The following is a 23,160-nucleotide window of genomic DNA, read 5'->3' as shown; positions in this document are numbered from 1 at the left end:
ATTCCAGTTTTAAACAATAAGTGATAATAATCTCAATGCCTTACTTCTGCACAGTGCTTGGGTTTACAAAGTCCTACATTCCAATGTAACACATTTTACAAATGAATTAGCTCAGAAAATATTTGGTTAAAAAAAGCTAGTTTTTCACTAGACACAGAGAGGGTTTAGGGTTTAAAAGACATCTCCAGGCCTGCAGGTGTTATGATCATCACTATTAATGAGGAAAGTGAGCCTCAGAGCTTGTTTACTCAAATTCACAGAATCAGGGGATGGCATTGTCAGCACAGGATGTCCTAGTCCTTCAGTGCTGACTGCCAATCCTGCAATGGTCTAACCCCTTTCTCAGGGCCCCCATCAACTCCTGGTTTCTCAAGCTATAAATGAGGGGGTTGAGCATAGGAGTAAGGACCGTGTAGAAGATACACGGGTATCTTCTTGTAATGGATAGGGGCCCCGTAGCGCCAAGGCCTCAGGTAGATGAACATGGCTGCCCCATAGAAGAGGAAGACAGTTGTCAGATGGGAGAAACAGGTGGCCAGGGCCTTTTTGCCAGCCTGAGCAGAGTGCATATGGAGCACAGCCTTCAGGATACGAGCATAGGAGGCCACAATGATGGAGAAGGGAAGAAACAACATGAAGACATAGCAAGCATATATAACGTTCTCAAAAATGGATGTGTCTATACAGGCCTGTTTCAAGAAGGATAGCATCTCACAAAAGAAGTGGTTCTCTTCCCTCAAGCCACAGTAGGGAAAGGTCATTACAACTACAATCTGGATCACACCATCTGTTATCCCAAAGGCCCAAGAGCTCCCAAAAATCTGGAGGCAGACCCTCTGACTCATGAGGACAAGATAGTGAAGTGGGTGGCTAATGACCATATAGCGGTCATAAGCCATGAGTCCCAGGAAGAGCCCCTCAGATCCCACAAGACAAAGAGGCCAATTTTTATGCCACAACCCACAAAGGAGATGGACTTCCTGCCAGACAGGAAGTTGACCACCATCTTTGGCACATGGGTACAGACCAACATGAGGTCCATGAGGGAGAGCTGAATGAGGAAAAAGTACATGGGTGTGTGAAGTCGAGGATCTATGCAGATGAGGAAGAGGAGGAGAATTTTCCCACAGAAGGCCACTGTGAAGACCACCATAACCACAGAGAAGAGGACAAGGTCAGTTGGACTGTGAGAAAAAATGTCCAAGAGGATGAAGTCATCTGTGGATGATTGATTCAACCATATCTCCATGGCTTAGTTGATGTCCCTTGTCACCTGTGAGTGTGAACAAAAAATATTGGATTGACTGACATTTCTTTATTACCTCTGCATTCTACATCTTCATGCAGCTGTTTTGTTTGTAACTCATGAGACCTCAACAACATAAACTTTGGGACATAGAAGGGACACTCCTTTATATTCCCATGTAAAAGCAATAGGAGTCATCCTAGCTTGTAGAATGGACCAACTATCTACTTGTGTATATCCTTACCAGGAAGTTTATCATAGGACTCTTCTGCGAGCAAAGTTTTGGTTTTATTATAGGATATTGAGTCTTTTATGATATCACAGAGATTTGGTAAACTATCTTAAACAGGGCTGTACCTTCTCAGTCCAAGAGACCATTTATATGCATAATGGAAAAGGAAGAGTTTGAAGCATGAGTTGCTCTTTAGCCTGTATGTGTTTATGTTCTGAGAGTGTTATCATGGTAGCAAATCTGATATATTTATAGTATCAATAAAAGAAGTATCTTTAGTGCTTCACATGAGAAGGAAGAGTTACAATTAGATGCCATTATTGTCAATTATATTGTGGGTGACAGGAAAGTCACAGGGCCAACAGTTTGGTGCCCAAACTTATTAAGGGTCTTCAGTTGTGCTGAGACTATTAAAATAATCCCAGGTTTAGGCTTCATTAAAAGTTTACTGATAAACAAGTAATATTTACTTACAGTTACCTTTAGTAGACAACAAGTAGCCTTATAAAATATTTTTAACCACTATCTTGCACATGACTCTCTGAACCATTTACTCACTGCCTCATTAAAGTTCCAATTGTTATTGGACCATATCAATTAAAAGGGATTTCTCTGGATCTTTGGTCAATAATTTTTGTAAATATCTTCCTAAGGAACATAATGAGACATGACCTGATTTTACATGAAAAACCAAATTAAATAAAAGTCATGCATATTTAAAAATCATTCATATTATAACTCCCTTGAGGATAGTCACAGTATCTGAACCCAAGGAAAATAAAAGGACAAATGATTATAAACAATTAAATGGAAAACATCATACTATTCTGACACAACTTTCTTTTATTGTCCTCACTCTCTCACTCCATTGAACCTTGTCTTCACCCTCAAAGATATATCCAGTTTTTAAGTTTCTCCTTTTTCTCTCCCTTATCAGCCTCCTCCTAATTTCACCTGTCCTCTTATTCATTCAGGGCTGCAATATCAGGCATTTCCATGGTTCTGTAAGTGGTACAGCAGTGTGGTCTTTTCCCTTAAATTTGCATTAGCTACCTATTAGTTAATTACATTAACTATTAGCTGCATAACAAATAACTGCAAAATTTAGCATTTAAAATAAAATGGCAATTGTTTATTATCTTACAGGTTCTGTGGGTCAGGAATGTGGGTGAATCTTAGCTGGGTTCCTCTAGCATAAGGTCCCTCAGAGGGTTACCATGAAGCCGTCAAAAAGGCTGCAGTCTTATCAAGGCTGAGCTGAAGAAGGTTCAACTCACAAGATCACTCATGTGGCTATAGGTAGGTCTTTTTCCCTTTTCATGGGGCTGCATCACAGCATGGCAACTGACTTCTCCCAGGGAGAGTGATCCAGGAGAGAGTGAATGCAAAAGCACCCTATGTAGAAGTCACAGTCTTAAAACATAGTATTGGAAGTTACATCCCATGATTTCAGCTGAATTCTATTCTTTAGAAGTGATTTACCAAATCCAGTCCATACTCACTAGGAAGAGACCCCCCAAGGGCATGAACCAGGAAAGGGGACCAATGGGACATTTTTGCATGTTCAATCTCAAATCCTGATTATTGATATAACTAAATGGGACTGTAATTATTTTAAAAAGTGATCTTGTCATATAAAAAAGATGGTGAAAAAAAGAAAAGATGATTTGCAAGTTGCTTAGAAACAATGACTCAAACATGTTGAGCTTGTGAGTCTATCTCTCATCTGTTGAGAAGTAACAGGGCTCTCTGCCTGATTCTAGACAAGCAATCTGCAATCAGTAAAAATAAACTCTTGCATCCTACAGTACTGCCATCCATTTTTTTATTTAACTTCATTGTAGGAACGTAGGAACCTGCAATGAATGTATAGTGATATTACTAAATAGACCCTCTTCTGCAGATGAGGAAAATGAGGCTCTGAAGAGTTGGCTGGAGTGCCCAAGGTTACACGGCTGGTAAACAGGCCCAATACTTGAGAAGGGGGCTTTAGAAGCTAAGTTCTGGACAATTACTATATCAGGATGTTTCTGGGCAAAAAAAATATTCTTAGAAGGGCAATCTACCTTATCTTGGAGAATTTCTGTTAGGAGCTTCCAATTTCCTTTACGTAGTTCTTGCCTCACTCCACAGCCTTCTGATCCGTAGTCTAGACCCCTTTGCTAAAGAGCAGTTGTGGTTTCCTGTAAGATACAACTCATATTGCAGATGAATATCTGATCACTCCTGATAAGTTCATGTCTTAGTAGTTGATTAGTTTAAAAGGAATTCCTGAAGCTAGATGAAAATTACAGTTACATTTCTGAAACTCAAGGAAAGACTTCGGAGGGATTACCATAAGGCTGAGGGGGAGAAGAAAGAGAATCCGTCTGCCTCCCTCTCTCTCCAAATGACACCAAAATCTTTGGATCACAGACACCCCTCCCAAGCCTGAGGCAAGCTTGAGCCACTGCCTGAAACTTCCAATTCTCTGCAGAATTTGTATAATTGCATTTCTTGTTCAAATCTCAAATAGAAAACAACTAAGCATTAATGTTCACCAGCATGTGTTAAAAAAGTAATATCTACTATTCTCATCTTATTTCTTTAATATTTTACTCTCCCAATCATGCAAGCTCAAAATGATCCATGCTGAATACCCTATGTGCATCAAATCCAACATTCTCATGGTCCTGTTGATTTGCCCTTAGTAGAGAGTCTTGCTTCTTACTACTGGCCCTCTATTTTCATCCCTTGTGTCACCAATGTATCCAGAGCATCTTCATTTTGCCAGCATTCATCCAAAAGCCCTGACCCAAGGACCTCTTGGTGCATTGCAAATTGTAGGCACCTCTCAGAACACCACTCTTTTGGCCATGTCACTCTCAAGACTGAGAGCAGAGCTCCACCTTTAAACTATTAAAGTCCAGGTATGGCCCTGCTCTCCCTTTCCAGTTTTTCATCCCCAAACCCTTTTAAATAAATCCTACATTCCACCTCAACAGACACCTGCAGACTGCCAGATATGATTAGACCCTCTGTTCCAGGAGGATAATCACACATTTTCCATCACTTCTTTCCTATGGGCCTTAATAAGAGAGTTTATGTGGATCTCCTAAGAAAGGGTTCTGCAAATGTAACTAGTACTAACATACTATGTTGGTCACTAATGACATTTCTCTCCTTATCCTGGATGGCTCCATTGAACTCTGATTTTTATACCCACTGCATATTTAACATTTTCACTTGGATGTCCAATAGTCTTATCCTACCTGAGGTAACTAAACTGTGCTCTTAGTCTCCACTGGAGAATCACCTGTTCTTTTTTTTTTTTTTAAGATTTTATTCATTTGAGACACACAGAGAGAGAGCATGAGCCAGGGGAGAAGCAGAGGGAGAGGGAGAAGCAGGCTCCACGTTGAGTCAGAGCCCGGTATGGGACTCGATCCCAGGACCCTGGGATCATGACCTGAGCCGAAGGCAGACGCTTAACCATGTGAGCCACCCATGCGCCCCCGAGGAACACCTCTTCTAACCTTCTTATCAGCTCAAGGTCAAGTCTCTCCAGTAGCTTAGGGCACAACACATGGGTCATCTTGAATCCTCTCCTTCCCTTTCACATCCCAACCATCAGATACTCCTGCTGGGTTTTGCACCAGATGTATTTGCTCCTGACCACTTTTCACTCCTGCCAGCTTCAACCTTACCACACCATTGTTACTGGTTTCCTTGATGATAACAATGGCCCCTAACTGGACTTGCCTCCCCATTCCACCCTTGCTCCTATGTTAGTCTATTTGCCACGTAGCACTGGAGTGAACTCATCTCTGAAAGATAAAATCTAAAATGCTTCAAGACTCAATCGAGACTTTTTGGACAGCCTTCCATCACCACCCAGACCTCCTTTTCCTCTGCTGCCCCTGTAATTCCCTTGACTCCTCCAGTTCACTGGTCCACCAGCTTCCCCTTGGATTCCTCCCATACAATAGTTTGTGACAGTTAAGTTACAAACTTATTTGAGAACTGATATTCTTACAACATGGAGCATCCAAATCTGTGAATATGGTATATGTCTCCATTCAGATTCTTTAATTTTTCTTAGTAGGTTTTGTAGCATAAACTCTTTGCACATCATATATTAGGATTATTCCTGAATATATGGTGAATTTTAAGCATTTAATAATTTCAAGTGTACGTTAATTTCAAATGTACAATAGGCAGATACCTGCCTCAGGGGCCTTGGCACTTGCTTCTACATCTTCAAGGAAGGGTCTTCCCAGATATGCTCCACATTTTCCCCTCATATCTTCCTCACATTCTCAGCCAGGACTTACTCAATACGTATTTGGAGTTCAAATCCCTCCCTGTTCCTTCTTTGCCTTATATTTCTCAGAGCACTTAACACCACCAGGTGTGCCACATTTAATTTATATGGATTTGTTTTTTGCTTTACCAATGAAACCGGTATTCCTGATGCCACTTTTGCTCACAACAGGATACCTGGTTCCTAGAACAGTGCCTGGTATATAGTATGTCCTTAGTAAATATTTTTCAATGATTACTGTAAAGTGCAAAGAATTCAAGAAACTATCCTAGCATCTCATATGCTCACTTCTTGCCCTCTAAATTTATTTTTCTCTGTTTAGTTAATGGTTTCATTGTCTTCCTAGAAAAAACACCATGAAAGAATTCACCTTGTCTCTACAATATTATTTTGGGGACAAGGTGACTCCATGTCTCCTTTTAGCCCTCTCCTTCCTCCCCTTCACCTGTAACTCTTTCAACTCATCCTTTGTCTTTTCGCTTTAGATCATTGTTCAACCCAGGAATCCATCACTGGTCCCCACAATCCACAGAAAGGGAAAGAGGAAAGGAAGAATTAATGAGACATTTAAAAAAGGAACAGGGAGAAATAGATCAAAGGAAGAGGACTAGAAGAAAGAGTGAGGAGAAACAACACTAGAAAGAATATGTTCAACCTTGCCCCCCCCGCAAAAGGAAGGAAACAAGACCCTGAAGGAGGTAGACAATAGGAGGAAGAAGAAACAACCTACAGATAGTAATAGGATATGCAAGGAAGAGAGAAGCAGGTGATAGGGAAAAGTTCCTCACTCACCTTTGAGTGGGTTTCCTGGAGGAAAACATTCAGCAGAATACCTGTGGAGGAGTTTTTAGTTTCAAAATCATATTATCATCATTCTCCTGAATTTGTATTTACTGTGTCAGAGGGGGCAGGAACACTGCACCTCAGCTCTGATCTTCATCAGCACCAACACTCCCACCACTTTTTAGCCAAACTGTGAACTGTAGCTTTAATAGCAGGTCTCAAACAACAGCTCCTTTTTAGCCAAAGGGTAGAAGGAGAAAATGGACTTAATTCAGCAGATGGTAGTAGGCAGATGAGGTATGTGCTAGGACCTATGTGTCCATGCCTACCCACTGATGTTCACTCACCTTCTCTGGGTTGCTTTCAGCCTGGATTGCAGGAGTTCCCACTGTCCATGTAATACTTAACACTAAAACTGATGGAAGAGAGTGAAGTTGTGGAGCCCTGGGGGACCTCCCAAACTCCAGCCTTGGAAGAGGAGCTCCCCAGGTTACAATTAAGGAAACTCAAACGGGGACCTTGGGGACAGAACTGGGAAGAGGGCCAGTGGGGACAGTGTGCAGAAACCTGGTCAGGGGAGGGCCATGGGAGAGCAAGAGCATAGGAATAGAGAGCAAGGTTCTTGGTTCTCTATCCCCCATCACAGACATATTCTGCACTTCCCAGCAAGCCCCCAGTCCCTCACTGGGTCTCCATCTGTGGCTGTCATGACAGGCTCTCCCTGCACCATACAATCCACAACCGTTCTTTACTTGGCCCACGGACTCAGCCTATATCTATGATACCCATGATATGCAGAGTACTGGGTAAGATGTGCTTAAATAAGGTAGTGCCACACTATCTTGGTGTGAAGGATTTGATAGTCCAATGGGAAGGAAAAAAGAGCACTCTCATTTATGAGTCAGGAGTGACATGGAGCTGGGTGTCATCCCAAATATTTTCTTACTTTTCTGTGAGCTCAGTACCCTCTCAGTTTGCTATGGACAGTCCTATGATTTAGTTGTTATGCCTGTCCTACCTGGGTAATCTGTAGAACCCCCTTTCACTCTCCAGAGTGTCCCAGGTTGAGCCATAAATTTTATAGTCACTCTACTTCATGTCCTATAGAGCGAATCAGTTTTTTCATTGGACAATATGTTTGCAATTTACTTGTCAAAGAGTATTTGACAACTTATATTATTAAAACACGGAGCATCCAAATCTGTGAATATGATATGTCTCCATTCAGAATCTTTAATTTTTCTTAGTATGTTTTGTAGTATAAACACTTTGCACATCTTATATTAGGACTATCCCTGAATATATGGTGAATTTTAAGCATTTCTTAATTTCTAATGTAATTTCGAATGTACTCAAAAGTAAATAGATACTTCCTATTATTCCTAGCTTGATGTGAGTGATCATAAATGGGAGTTGAATTTCACTAAATGACATTTCTTCATGTCTTGAGGTGAACAGATTTTCCTCCTTAACACATTTTGTATTCGTATTTATTATTTGTATTATTCGTATGTCGTATTATTATTTATTAATCATGGCTTTTTATTTATTTTTTAAAAAATTTTATTTAAAATCTAGTTGACATATAGTGTAATATTGGTTTCAGGAGTAGAATTTAGTGATTCGTCACTTACATATAACACCCAACGCTTGTCATAACAAGTACAGTCCTTAATATTCACCACACATTTAGCCCATGCCTCACCCTCTCCCTCCATCAACACTCAGTTTGTTCTCTGTCATCGAGACTCTTACGGTAGAAGAAGAAAAAGCAATTGACAAGACAGAGCATAAGGCAAACAACTGACTGAGCCACCCAGGCGCCCTGTGGAGCAAATTTTCAAGTGCCTGTTGGTTAGACGTATGACTTCTTTGGAGAAATGTTTGTTCATGTCTTCTGCCCATTTCACGACTAGAGTCTTTGTTTTTGGGGTTGAGTTTGATAAGTTCTTTATAGATCTTGGATTCCAGCCCTTTATCTGATAAGACATTTGCAAATATCTTCTCCAGTTCTGTAAGTTGTCTTTTGGTTTTGTAGACTGTTTCCTTTGCTGTGCAGAAGCTTCTTATCTTGATGAAGTCTCGGAGTCCTTTTGTTTCCCTTGCCTTTAGAGAGGTTTCTGGGAAGAATTTGCTGTGGTTGAGGTCGAAGTTGCTGCCTGTGTTTTCCTCTAGGATTTTGATGGATTCCTCTCTCACATTTAAGTCATTCATCCATTTTGAGTTTGTGTAAGGTGTAAGAGAATGGACCAGTTTCATTCTTCTGCATGTGGCTGTCCAATTTTCCAGCACCATTTATGGAAGAGACTGTCTTTTTCCATTGGATATTCTTTCCTGATTTGTCAAATGTTATTTGACAACAGAGTTCAGGGTGAATTTCTGGATTCTCTATTCTGTTCCATTGATCTATGTGTCTGTTATTCTCCCAGTACAATACTGTCTTGATGATTACACCTTTGTAATATAGCTTGAAGTCAGGCAAAGTGATGCCCTCAGCTTTGTTTTTCTTTTTCAACATTCTTCTGGATATTTGGGGATTTTTCTGGTTCCATACAAATTTTAAGATTGTTTGTTCTAGCTCTGTGAAAAATGTCAGTGGTACTTTGATGGGGATTACATTGAATGTGTAGATTGATCTGGGTAGCGTAGACATTTTATTTTATTATTTATTTATTTATTTTTATTAAGTTATGTTAAAAACAATACATTACATCATTAGATTTTGATGTAGTGTTGAATGATTCATTGTTTGCAAATAACACCCTGGGCTCCATGCAGTGCGTGCCCTCTCTAATACCCATCACCAGGGTAACCAATCCCCTCACCTCCGTCCCCTCTCAAACCCTCAGTTTGTTTCTCAGAGTCCATAATCTCTCATGGTTCTTTTCCCCCTCTGATTTCCCCTCTTCAGTTTTCCCTTCCTGCTATCTTCTTCTTTTTTTTAAACATTTAATGTATAATTTTCTTCAGTGGTACAGGTCAGTGATTCAAGTCTTATACAATTCACAATACTCACTATAGCACATGCCCTCCCCAATGACTATCACCCAGCCAGCCCATCCCCCCCAAAACCCACCTCTCCAGCAACTCTGTTTGTTTCCTGAGATTAATTCCTCAAATGAGTTCATATGATATATGTCTTTGACTTATTTTGCTCTGCATAATACCTTCTAGTTCTATCCACGTCATTGCAAATGGCAAGATTTCATTCATTTTGATGGCTGCATAATATTCCATTGTGTGTGTGTGTGTGTGTATATATATATATATATATATATATATATATATATACCACTTCTTCTTAATCCATTCATCTGTCGATGGACATCTTGGCTTTTTCCATAGTTTGGCTATTGTGGACATTGCTGCTATAAACATTGGGGTGCATGTACCCCTTAGTATCCCTACGTTTTTATCTTTGGAGTAAATACACAGTAGTGCAAGTGCTGGGTTGTATGGTAGCTCTATTTTCAACATTTTGAGGAACCTCCATACTGTTTTCCAGAGTGGCTTGCACCAGGTTGCATTCCTACCAACAGTGTAGGAGGGTTCCCCTTTCTCCCTTCCCTCCGTACTTTCCTGACTTGTTAATTTTAGCCATTCTGACTGGTGTGAGGTGGTATCTCATTGAGGTTTTGATTTGGATTTCCCTGATGCCGAGCAATGTTGAGCACTTTTTCATGTGTCTGTTGGCCATTTGGATGTCTTCTTTGGAAAAATGTCTGTTCATGTCTTCTGCCCATTCTTCATTGGATCATTTGTCTTTTGGGTATTGAGTTTGATATGTTCTTTATAGACTTTGCATACTAGCCCTTTATCTGATATGTCATTTGCAAATGTCTTCTCCCATTCTGTCAGTTGTCTTTGGTTTTGTTGACTGTTACTTTTGCTATGCAAAAGCTTTCTATCTTGATGAGGTCCCAATAGTTCATTTTTGCTCTTGCTTCCCTTGCCTTTGGCGATGTTTCTAGGAAGAAGTTGCTGCGGCTGAGGTCGAAGAGGTTGCTGCCTGTGTTCTCCTCTAGGATGTTGATGGACTCCTGTCTCACATTAAGGACTTTCAACCATTTTGAGTCTACTCTTGTGTGTGGTGTAAGGAAATGGACCAATTTCATACTTGTGCATATGGCTGTCCAATTTTCCCAAAACCATTTGTTGAAGAGATTTTTTTCCATTGGACATTCTTTCCTGCTTTGTCACGATTAGTTGACCATAGGGTTGAAGGTCCATTTCTGGGCTCTCTATTCTGTTCCACTGATCTATGTGTCTGTTTTTGTGCCAGTACCATACTGTCTTGATGATGACAGCTTTGTAGTAGAGCTGGAAGTCCGGAATTGTGATGCCGCCAGCTTTGCTTTTCTTTTTCAACATTCCTCTGGCTATTCGGGGTCTTTTCTGGTTCCATACAAATTTTAACATTATTGGTTCCATTTCTTTGAAGAAGTGGGTAGGGATTGCTTTGAATGTATAGCTTGCTCTAGATAGCATTGACATCTTCACAGTATTTGTTCTTCCAATCCATGAGCATGGAATGTTTTTCCATTTCTTTGTGTCTTCCTCAAATTCTTCCATGAGTATTTTATACTTCTCTGAATGCAGATTCTTTGCCTCTTTGGTTAGATTTATTCCTAGGTATCTTATGATTTTGGGTGCAATTGTAAATGGGATTGACTCCTTAATTTCTCTTTCTTCTGTCTTGGTGTATAGGAATGCCACTGATTTCTGTGCATTGATTTTATATCGTGACACTTTACTGAATTCCTGTATGAGTTCTAGCAGTCTTGGGGTGGAGTCTTTTGGGTTTTCCACATAAAGTATCATATCATCTGCAAAGAGTGAGAGTTTAACTTCTTCTTTGCCAATTCGGATGCCTTTTATTTCTTTTTGTTGTCTGATTGCTGTGACTAGAACTTGTAATACTCTGTTGAATAGCAATGGTGATAGTGGACATCCCTGGCATGTTCCAACCTTAGGGGGAAGCTCTCAGTTTTTCCCCATTGAGAATGATATTCACTGTGGGTTTTTCATAGATGGCTCTGATGATATTGAGGTGTGTGCCCTCTATCCCTATACTCTGAAGAGTTTTGATCAAGAAAAGATGCTGTACTTTGTCAAATGCTTTTTCTGCATCTATTGAGAGGATCCTATGTTTCTTGGTCTTTCTTTTATTAATGTATTGTATCACATTGATTGATTTGCAGACGTTGAACCAACCTTGCAGCCCAGGGGTAAATCCCTCTTGGTCGTGATGAATAATCCTTTTAATGTACTGTTGGATCTTATTGGCTAATATTTTGGTGAGAATTTTTGTATCTATGTTCATCAAGGATATTGGTCTGTAATTCTCCTTTTTGATGGGGTCTTTGTCTGATTTTGGGATCAAGGTACTGTTGGCCTCATAAAACGAGTTTGCAAGTTTTCCTTCCATTTATATTTTTTTGAAAGGGTTTCAGAAGAATAGGTATTAATTCTTCTTGAAATGTTTGGTAGAATTCCCCTGGGAAGCCATCTGGCCCTGGGCTTTTGTTTGTTGGGAGATTTTTGACTGTTATTGTATATTGTCTGTGTTCCTTTCTAGTCTCTGTTACTTTTAGTTTCTCTCTTTGTTTAGAGGACCCCTTTCAATATTTCTTGTAGGGCTGGTTTTGTGTTTGCAAATTCCTTTAATTTTTGTTTGTCCTGTAAGTTTTTATCTCTCCTCCTATTTTCAATGACAACCGAGCTGGATTTAATATTCTTGGTTGCATATATTTCTTATTTAGTGCTCTGAATATATCATGCCAGTCCTTTCTGGCCTGCCAGGTCTCTGTAGATCAGTCTGTTGTCAATCTAATGTTTCTACCATTGTAAGTTACAGTCTCTTGTTCCGAGCTGCTTTCAGGATTTTCTCTTTGTCTCTGAGACTCGTAAGTTTTACTATTAGATGTTGGGGTGTTGTCCTATTTTTAATGATTTTGAGGGGGGTTCTCTGTGCCTCCTGGATTTTGAGGCCTGTTTCCTTCCCCAAATTAGGGATGTTCTCTGCTATAATTTGCTCCAATATACCTCCTGCCCCCTCTCTCTTTCTTCTTCTTCTGGGATCCTACTCTAATATTGTTTCGTCTTATGATATCATCACTTATCTCTCGAATTCTGCCCTCATGATCTAGTAGTTGTCTATCTTTTTTTTCTCAGCGTCTTTATTTTCCATCATTTGTCTTCTATATCACTAATTCTTTCTTCTGCGTTATTTTGTCCTAAGAGTTAGTGCCTCCATTTTTGATTGCCTTTTTGATTTCGACTTGGTTAGATTTTTGTTCCCTTATGTCTTCAGGAAGGGTTTACCTAATAACTTCCATGCTTTTTTCAAGCCCAGCTAGTATCTTTAAAATCGTTATTCTGAACTCTAGTTCCGAAATCTTACTAATGTCCATATTGATTAGGTCCCTGGTAGTCGGTACTGCCTCTTGTTCTTTTTGTTGAGGTGATTTTTTCCATCCAGTCATTTTGGCCATAGGAGAATGGATGAATGAGAGAACAAAATGCTAACAGGGTAACAACGACTCCAGAAAATTATACACTAAACAGATCAGAAGAGACCTGAAACTGGGGGAGAAAAAGGGAAAGAAAGAAAAAAGAAAAAAAAAAAAGAAAAAAGAAAACAATCAAACAAAAAACAGATTATGATCAAATATGATCAGACTGGTGCATACCCTAGATTTTGGGAATATTTTGGTCCTTTAGAAGAAAGTGCCTCCCAAAATTTTAATGAAAGAAAAACTTATATATATACAAAATTAAGGTAAATACGATGAAGGGATGGAATATGACTGTAAAGATGAAAATTATAAAAGAATTCATGGGAGAAATTGATAAGATAAGAAGTTGGTTGAAAAAAGAAAGAAGAGGATTTTTTTAAAAAAGGGGAGAGAATGTGAATGAAAGTGGTGGTGCCCTGATCTCTTGTCCTGGAGCTGAAAGTTTGTGCCCCCCATTCTTCAGTGAGCCCTCAAAGAAAAGCATTCAATTTTTTCTCCCTGATTTCCATCAGATTTCTCTTCCCCCAGCCTGTGATGAGCATTTTAATCTCAGGCATGTGACCCTTTTGGATCTCCAAACTTTAGGGACTACAGCAGCATGCCCCTGCATCCCTCATCCTGGGCGAGGGAGGTGGGTCTTCCTGCAGTTCTTCCTCTTGTTGGGCCCCTGCTTGGAGCACGGTAGCCTGACTGTGCAGTGGTTCCTGGTTTATGGCAACACCTAGCAGACAGCTGATGGCGGGGCTCCCTGTTTGCAACTGGCTTCCCCACTCCAAAATTTGGGAACTCTGACCCAGTTCTTTTGGTGACTCTGGGGATCCTAAGACCATGCTGTCCCACCTGGGATTCTGCCCCACTTCACCTGATGAGAGGCCCTTTCAGGCGGGGAATGTCTCCCACCGGGGGAGACTCCTAAAAGTTCCGAGTTTGTGTTCGGCTGCTTATAACTATTTCCAGTTCCTGGTTTATGGAGGCTCCCTGCCCCTGTGGTTTATTTTCTGATATATCACCTTAGATTCACATCACTGCACCTCCTACCTTGCAAAAAATGGTCATTTTTCTATTTGTAGAATTGCAGCAGTTCTTTTCTAAGATCTCTGGTTGATTTTTCAGGTGCTCCAAATGATTGATAACTATCTAGCTGAATCCAAGGGACCAGATGAAATTAGGGTCCCCTACTCCCCCACCATCTTAACTCAGAACCTAAAATATCCCCTCCTCGAGAACACTCCTAGAAATAGAATTGACATCTCATATCCTGGATGGAGGCTCACTAAATATAGACACTTTGGCCCTAATTCCATGGAGTCAAGGCAGGTGAGAGATCTCCAGTGAGAGCCTGGCTTAGGCTTTTCAGGGAGATTGTGGACATAAGCAAATATAGAACTGGTGCTTGGAGAATTGTGAAGTTGTGAGAAAAGCTGGAGAAAACTCATGTTGACAAGGGAAGAACAAAGTTCAGCAAAAGAGCAGGCCAAAATCACTAGATTGTATATTTGTGAAGTAGGTACTTTGTCAAATCACTATCTCAAGCCTTCTTGAAAATTCTGAGAGTGGTCAGTGTGAAGGGCTAAAAGCAAAATTCCAGGATAGGAAATGAGGGGGTAACAAGAATTCAACTGGAGAGTGTCCACCCATATCAGGGAAATGTTACTGCAGAGTTCTCAAAGAGTGGGGAGGGCATTTAACATCTATCAACATGCAGAGATGACAGATGACAGATAGATGATAAGATAGATAGATAAATAATAGGTAGGTAGATAGATGATAGATAGAAGACATATAGGCAGATAGATTGATCACAAATTAGACTTTGGATATCTCAATACAGAAGATACTTATAGTCCTCAACAGATTGCCCCCAATGACCCACATCAATGATCCTTCTTCCAAACTCAGCAAACCAAGGAAGGAAGAGGGAAACACAAGAATCAAAATGAGAGAAGCAGGAAAAATAGTGAAAGGAAAGACTCTTGCCCTCTTCCCCATGGTGGGTCCCCAAGCCTTGTCAGGCCTGAGCTAGGCAGAGGTGATCAGATAGGTTCTGAATTAAATGGGAGATTTAAGTCGTGAATTGGATAAGGTTGGATCATAGCCTACTGAAAGCCAGTCTTGATTAGCTAAGTGGGGTGAGACTTATACGCAAAGCTGTCCAGACAGCTCTGGAAACAGCCTCATATCCATCAAGTGGTGGGCAAGAAGATTCCAGGTACGAAGGTGGTCTTAGCTTAAAGTAAAGCTGTTTTTTGTTTGTATTTTCTTTCTTTTTTTAAATTTTTATTATGTTATGTTAGTCACCATAAAATACATCTTTGTTTTTGATGTGGTGTTCCACGATCCATTGTTTTTGTATAACACCCAGTGCTCCATGCAGTACGTGCCCTCCTTAATACCCATCACCAGACTAAAAAAAATCTCCCCTCCCCCTTCCCCTCTAAAACCCTGTTTGTTTCTCAGAGTCCATAGTCTCTCATGGTTCATCTCTCCCTCCAATTCCCCCCTCATGTTCCCCTTCCTTCTCCTAATGTCCTCCATGCTGTTCCTTATGATCCACAAATAAGTGAAACCATAGGATAATGGACTTTCTCTGCTTGACTTATTTCACTTAGCATAATCTCCTCCAGTCCCATTCATGTTGATGTAAAAGTTGGGTATTCATCCTTTCTGATGGCTGAGTAATATTCCATTGTGTATATGGACCACATCTTCTTTATCCATTCATCTGTTGAAGGGCATCTCGGCTCTTTCCACAGTTTGGCTATTGCGGACATTGCTGCTATGAACATTGGGGTGCATATGGCCCTTCTTTTCACTACATCTGTGTCTTTGGGGTAAATACCCAGGAGTGCAATTGCTGGGTCATAGGGTAGCTCTGTTTTTTAATTTTTGAGGAACTTCCACACTGTTTTCCAAAGTGGCTGGACCAACCTGCATTCCCACCAACAGTGTAAGAGGGTTCCCCTTTCTCCACAACCTCTCTGACATTTGTTCTGCCTTTCCTTGTCCATTTTTGCCATTCTAACTGGTGTAAGGTGGTATCTCAATGTGGTTTTGATTTTAATTTCCCTGATGGCTGATGAACATTTTTTCATGTGTCTGTTTGTATGTCTTCTTCAGAGAAGTGTCTTTTCATAACTTCTGCCCACTTTTTGACATGATTCTTTCTTTTTGGGTGTTGAGTTTGAGAAATTCTTTATAGATCTTGGGTACCAGCCCTTTATCTGTAGTGTTATTTGCAAATATCTTCTGCCATTTAGTGGGTTGACTCTTTGTTTTGTTGACTGTTTCCTTTGCTGTCCAGAAGCTTTTTATCTTGATGAAGTCCCAAAATTTCATTTATGCTTTTGTTTCCCGAGCTTTTGGAGATGTATCTTGAAAGAAGTTGCTGTGGCCGATATCAAAGAGGTTACTGCCTATATTCTCCTCTAGGGTTTTGATGGATTCCTGTCTCATATTGAGGTCTTTCATCCACTTTGAGTTTATCTTTGTGAATGGTGTTAGAGAATGGTCGAGTTTCATTCTTCTGCATGTGGCTGTTCAATTTTCCCAGCACCACTTATTGAAAAGACTTTTTTCCATTGCATGTTTTTTCCTGCTTTGTCGAAGATTATTTGACCATAGAGTTGAGGGTCCATATCTGGATTCTGCATTCTGTTCCATTGGTCTGTATGTCTGTTTTTGTGCCAGCACCATGTTGTCTTGGTGATCACAGCGTTGTAATATAGCTTGAAATCGGGCAAAGTGATGCCCCCAGCCTTGTTTTTCTTAAACATTTCCTTGGCGATTTGGAGACTTTTCTGATTTCATACAAATTTTAGGATTGTTTGTTCCAGCACTTTGAAAAATGTCATTGGAGGGGCGCCTGGGTGACTCAGTTGGTTAAGCGACTGCCTTCGGCTCAGGTCATGATCCTGGAGTCCCAGGATCAAGTCCCACATCGGGCTCCCTGCTCAGCAGGGAGTCTGCTTCTCCCTCTGACCCTCCCCCCTCTCATGCTCTCTGTATCTCATTCTCTATCTCAAATAAATAAATAAAATCTTTAAAAAAAAAAAAAGAAAAATGTCATCGGAATTTTGATCGGGATGGCATTGAAGGTATAGATTGCTCTGGGTAGCATAGACATTTTAACAATATTTATTCTTCTGATCCATGAGCATGGAATATTTTTCCATCTTTTTGTGTCTTCTTCAATTTCTTTCATGAGTGATCTCTAGTTCCTAGAGTATTGATACTTTACCTCTTTGTTTAGGTTTATTCCAAGGTATCTTATAGTTTTTGGTGTTATTGTAAATGGAATCGTTTCTCTAATTTCTCTTTCTATTCTACAGTTGTGTTGTTAGTGTATAAGAAAGAAATGATTTCTGTGCATTGATTGAACAAAATATTCTTGAGCAGAGTGGTCTTTAGCTTCCAAGTGTTTGAATTTCTGCCAAAGTTTTTCTTGTGATTGAATTATAGTTTTACATCATTATGATCTGAGAATATGCAGGGAATAGTCTCAATCTTTTGGAATGGTTGAGACCGATTTGTGACCCACTCTTTGGTCTATTCTGGAGAAAATTCCATGTGTGCTTGAGAAGAATGAGCATTCTGTTGTTTTAGGGTGAAATATTCTGTATATATCTATGAGTTCCTTCTGGTCCAGTGTATCATTCAAAGCTCTTGTTTCTTTGTTGATTTTCTGTTTAGATGATCTCTCTATTGCTGAGAGTGGAGTACTGATATCTCCTACAATTAACATACTGTTTTCAATATGACTCTTATTTTGGTTAACAGTTGGCTTATGTAGATGGCTGCTCCCATGTTGGGGGCATAAGTATATACATTTGTAAGATCTTCTTGTTGGGTAGACACTTTAAGAATGATATAGTGTCCTTCCGTGTCTCTAACTACAATCTTCAGTTTAAAATCTAATTTGTCTGATATAAGAATTGCTACCCCAGCTTTCTTTTGAGATCTGTTGGCAAGGAAGATGGATCTCCATCCCTTCACTTTCAGTCTGGATGTATAATTATTTTGAAAATGAGTCTCTTGGAGACAGCTTATGGATGGGTCCTGTCTTTTTATGCAATCTCTTACCCTTTGCCATTTTATGGGAGAAGTTAGGCCATTCACGTTGAGAGTGATTATTGAAAGATCTGAATTGTCACCATGTTGCCTGTGAAGACCTTGTTTTTATATATGGTCCCTGTAAATATCTGTTGTTTATCACTCTTGGGGTCTTTCTCCTTTTATAGAATCCCCCTTAATAATTCTTGCAGGTCCGGCTTAGTGGTCACATATTCTTTTAGTTTCTGCCGGTCTTGGAAGTTTTGCATCTCTCCATCCATTCTATATGTCAGCCTTGCTGGATAAAGTATTCTTGGCTGCATGTTCTTCTTGTTTAGTACCCTGAATATGTCTTGCCAGGCCTTTCTGGCTTGCCAGGTCTCTGTGGATAGTTCTGAGGTTAGTTTCTTGTTCCTCCCTCTGTACGTAAGGAACCTCTTCCCCCAACTGCCCTTTAGATGGTTTCCTTGGATCTTAGATTTGCAAGTTTTACTATTACATGCCGTGGTGTTGGCCTGTTTTCCTTGATCTTGGGAGGGGTCCCCTCTGCCTCTAGGACACGAATGTTTGTTTCATTCCACAGAATCGGGAAGAACTCAGCTATGATTTGCTCAAATACATCTTCTAGTCCTCTCTCTCTCTCTCTCTCTCTCTCCAATCCCTCTGGGATTCCAATTATTCTGACACTGGAAGGCTTCATGGTGTCACTTATTTCTCCGATTCTATTGTCATGGTTTTGATTTGTTTTTCCATGGCTTCCTCTTTTCCTTTTTTATTTATTAACTGGTCTTCCATGCCACAAATTCGTTTTACTGCCTCGCTACCCTAGCTGTTAGATTAGATTGGATCTCATTGATACCATTTTTAAGTTCTTCCAGTTCAGGGGCGCCTGGGTGGCTCAGTCGTTGAGCGTCTGCCTTCGGCTCAGGTCATGATCCCAGGGTCCTGGGATCGAGCCCCGCATCAGGCTCCCTGCTCAGTGGGAAGCCTGCTTCTCCCTTTCCCACTCCCCCTGCTTGTGTTCTCTCTCTCACTCCCTCACTCTCTGTCAAATAAATAAATAAAATCTTAAAAAAAAAAAAAAAGTTCTTCCAGTTCAGCTTTCATTTCTGCCCTTAGAGACTCTATGTTGCCATTAATTGATTTCTACATTCTAGGTATTGTCTTCACAATTGCTAGCCTGAACTCCATCTCCGACATCTTGGTTATATTTGCATCAATTTGTAAATTTGTTGCAGAAGTCCTAATCTCTGAGACTTTCCTGTTTTGGGCGTTTCTCTTCCTAGTCATTCTGCTGATGGGTGGTTGAGGGAATTCCAAGTTATTGACCACAACCCAAGCTAGAGGCACCTGTTTTCTAAGGACCTTAGGATTGCTGGCCTCTTGTTTTCCCAGACAGTCTTCTTGGGGAAGGACCTGCTGCGCTGCTACTCAGGCAACGCTGTTTAGGCAGAGTTGGCTTTCTCCCTGTGGCGGGGGATGGGCTGAGTGAAAACAGTTTTTTTGTGGAGTTTCTTCCCTGGAGACTTTCCTTGGTGGCTTTCCACATCTCTTCCGAGAGTCAGAGCAGAAGAGATTATTTCCAAACCTCTGCCTCCGAGAAGAGAGATGGCATTCTGTTCTTCAGTGAGCTCTCCAGGCGACACTGTCTCTGCTTCTGTCTGTGCTGCTATAAACTGCAGTGTCCTGGGTTTTGCCCCCCTTGGTTGTGCTCCCAGTCCTGGCCTTAGGTTGGGGTACGTCTCTGCCCTTTGTGCTTCTAAATCCGCCAGCCACCCCCGGTTTGCACGTGCAGCCCCACCACTCAGGGTTTCCATTCAGGCACTGCCCTAAAGTCCTTTCCCTGCCACTACTGGTCTGCGAGTCTGTGCCCCATCCCCAGGGCTGGAGGCTATCGCTAATCAGCAGTGTAGGATGCCGATGGCCAGGCTCCCTCCCACTTCCATTTATCCTCCGATATCTGCCTGCAGAATCTTTGAAAAAAACGCCTGGGATATTCTGTTTGTAGAGATCCAGATCTGTCTTCTTACATCTCAGGCTGATTTCATGGGTGTTCAGCAGGGTCTGGTAGATATCCAGCTCAATTCCAGGGACCGGTTGAAATAGGGTCCCCTAATCCTCCGCCATCGTTTCCCGCTCAGTCCCTACCATCAGTTGCTTTCTTATACACAAATAATGCAACTGTAGAAAGAGAAATTAGAGAATCATTTCCATTTACAATAGCACCCAAAACCGTAAGATACCTCCGAATAAACCTAACCAAGAGGTAAAGGATCTAGGAAGTACAGAATACTCATGAGAAAATTTGAGGAAGACACAAAAAGATAGAAAAACATTCTATGTCCATGAATTGGAAGAATAAACATTGTTAAAATGTCTATGCTACCCAGAGCAATCTATACCTTCAATGCCATCCCGATCAAAATTCCAATGACATTTTTCAAAGTGCTGGAACAAACAATCCTAAAATTTGTATGGAATCAAAAAAAGACCCAGAATCACCAAGGAAATGTTGAAAAAGAAAAACAAAGCTGGGGGCATCAGTTTGCCCAATTTCAAGCTATATTATAAAGCAGTGATCACCAAGACAGCATGGTACTGGCAGAAAAATAGACATATAGACCAATAGAACAGAACAGAGAACCCAGATATGGACCCTCAACTCTATGGTCAAATAATCTTTGACAAAGCAGGAAAAAATATGTAATGGAAAAAATTCTCTTCAATAAATGGTGCTGGAAAAACTGGACAGCCACATGCAGAAGAATGAAACTCGACCATCCTCTAACACCATAAACAAAGATAAACTCAAAGTGGATGAAAGACCTCAATGTGAGACAGGAATCCATCCAAATCCTAGAGGAAAACATAGGCAGTAACCTCTTTGACATCGACCACAGCAACTTTTTTCAAGATACGCCTCCAAAAGACAGTGAAACAAAAGCAAAAATGAACTTTTGGGACTTCCTCAAGATAAAAAGCTTCTGGACAGCAAAGGAAACAGTCAACAAAACAAAGAGGCAACCCACAGAATGGGAGAAGATATTTGCAAATGACACTACAGACAAAGCACTGATTTCCAAGATCTATAAAGAACTACTCAAACTCAACACCCAAAAAAACAATCAAGTCAAAAAAATGGGCAGAAGACATGAACAGACACTTCTCCAAAGAAGACATACAAATGGCTAACAGACACATGAAAAAATGTTCATCATCATTAGCCATCAGGGAAATTCAAATCAAAACCACATTGAGATACCACCTTTCACCAGTTAAAATGGCAAAAATGGACAGGGAAAGAAACAACAAATGTTGGAGAGGTTGTGGAGAAAGGGGAACCCTCTTACACTGTTGGTGGGAATGCAAGTTGGTCCAGCCACTTTGGAAAACAGTGTGGAGGTGCCTCAAAAAGTTAAAAACAGAGCTACCCTATGACCCAGCAATTGCACTCCTGGGTATTTACCCCAAAGACAGATGTACTGAAAAGAAGGGCCATATGCACCCCAGTGTTCATAGCAACGATGTCTGCAATAGCCAAACTGTGGGAAGAGCCAAGATGCCCTTCAACAGATGAATGGATAAAGGAGATGTGGTCCATATATACAATGGAATATTACTCAGCCATCAGAAAGGATGAATACCCAACTTTTACATCAACATGAATGGGACTGGAAGAGTTTATGCTACATGAAATAAGTAAACAGAGAAAGTCAATTTTCATATGGTTTCACTGATTTGTGGAACACAAGGAATAGCATGGACATTAGGAGAAGGAAGGGAAAAGGAAGTGGGAGAAATTGGAGGGAGAGAAGAACCATGTGAGACTATGGACTCTGAGGAACTAACTGAGGGTTTTAGAGGGGAGTGGGCTAGGGCAATGGGTTAGCCTGGTGATGGGTATTAAGGAGGGCACATACTGCATGGAGCACTGGGTGTTATACGAAAACAACGAATCTTGGATCACTACATCAGAAACTAATGATTTAGTGTCTTAGTGACGGCGCCGCCTCCTGGCCAGAGCTGAATAAAGGTGGTGAGGGCCAGCCTCCCAGCTCGGAAGGAGGCGTGGGAATGGAGCCGGCTGGGGTCGCCGAGCCCGGGGATGGGGACGCCGAGCCCGGGGCTGGCGTCACTGCCTAGTGCACCCCGTGGGCTCCGTGGGCGCACGGCCCGGTGCTGTGCTGATGGCCCTGCTCCCGCCGCCCGCGTTCACCCTCATCCTCCTCCTCTTCCTGCCCACGGCTCACAGGTGCCAGGAGCAGGCCCAGACCACTGACTGGCGGGCCACCCTGAAGACCATCCGGAACTCCGTTCGCAAGTTAGACACGTACCTGAACGCCGCCTTGGACTTCCTGGGAGGCGAGGATGGGCTCTGTCAGTATAAGTGCAATGACGGATCTAAGCCCTTCCTGTGTTATGGTTTTAAACTCTCCCTGCCGAATGGATGTGGCTCTCCACTGTTTGATGTTCATCTTAATATTGGCATCCCTTCCCTGACAAAGTGCTGCAACCAACAGGGCAGGTGCTATGAGACCTGTGGCAAAAGCAAGAACGACTGCGATGAGGAATTCCAGTACTGCCTTTCTAAGATCTGCCGGATGTGCAGAAGACACTAGAACTAGCTCAGCATGTTCAGGCCTGTGAAACCACAGTGGAGCTCTTGTTTGACAGTGTTATACATTTAGGCTGCAAACTATACGTGGACAGCCAAGGAGCCACATATAGGTGTCGCTGCAAAGAAAAAAGTGATCTTAAAAGTCGATGCTGACGGTGACAGCAGATAAGGCCAGAAGAATATAGCCTTTGACAAAGAACTACTGTTTTTTTGAGCATAAAGCTGCCTTATTTTTGTGAAAGGATTATTTTAAGATTTATTTTGACATTAAAACTACAAACTAAAGAAAAAAGTGGGGGAGGTGATCTTCCTGGACGTTGTTGCCTTAGTGTACCGAATTTTCTTGACCAATCTCAGAAAGAGGTGCATGTTAAGGGGAGATTATTTTAAAAGGAGGAGTCTATACCTCAG

At 41.2% G+C, this 23,160-nt stretch overlaps 1 protein-coding gene and 1 pseudogene across 1 annotated transcript; one reads left to right on the top strand and one right to left on the bottom strand.

Moving 5' to 3' along the window:
* Positions 1-301: 301 nt before the first annotated feature.
* Positions 302-1,249, bottom strand: LOC116626404 (olfactory receptor 2V2-like). Its single transcript, XM_032395687.1, is given in 3 exon segments — positions 302-433; positions 435-934; positions 937-1,249. Coding segments are annotated over 3 exon segments (945 nt in total).
* Positions 1,250-22,318: 21,069 nt separating this feature from the next.
* On the top strand, positions 22,319-22,902 carry LOC116626438 (annotated as a pseudogene).
* Positions 22,903-23,160: the final 258 nt, after the last annotated feature.

This window comes from Phoca vitulina, unplaced genomic scaffold (assembly GCF_004348235.1).
Source record: "Phoca vitulina isolate PV1807 unplaced genomic scaffold, GSC_HSeal_1.0 scaffold87, whole genome shotgun sequence".
In the NCBI taxonomy this organism is placed as follows: Eukaryota; Metazoa; Chordata; class Mammalia; order Carnivora; family Phocidae; genus Phoca; species Phoca vitulina.
This window is presented reverse-complemented; position numbering and strand designations above follow the sequence as displayed.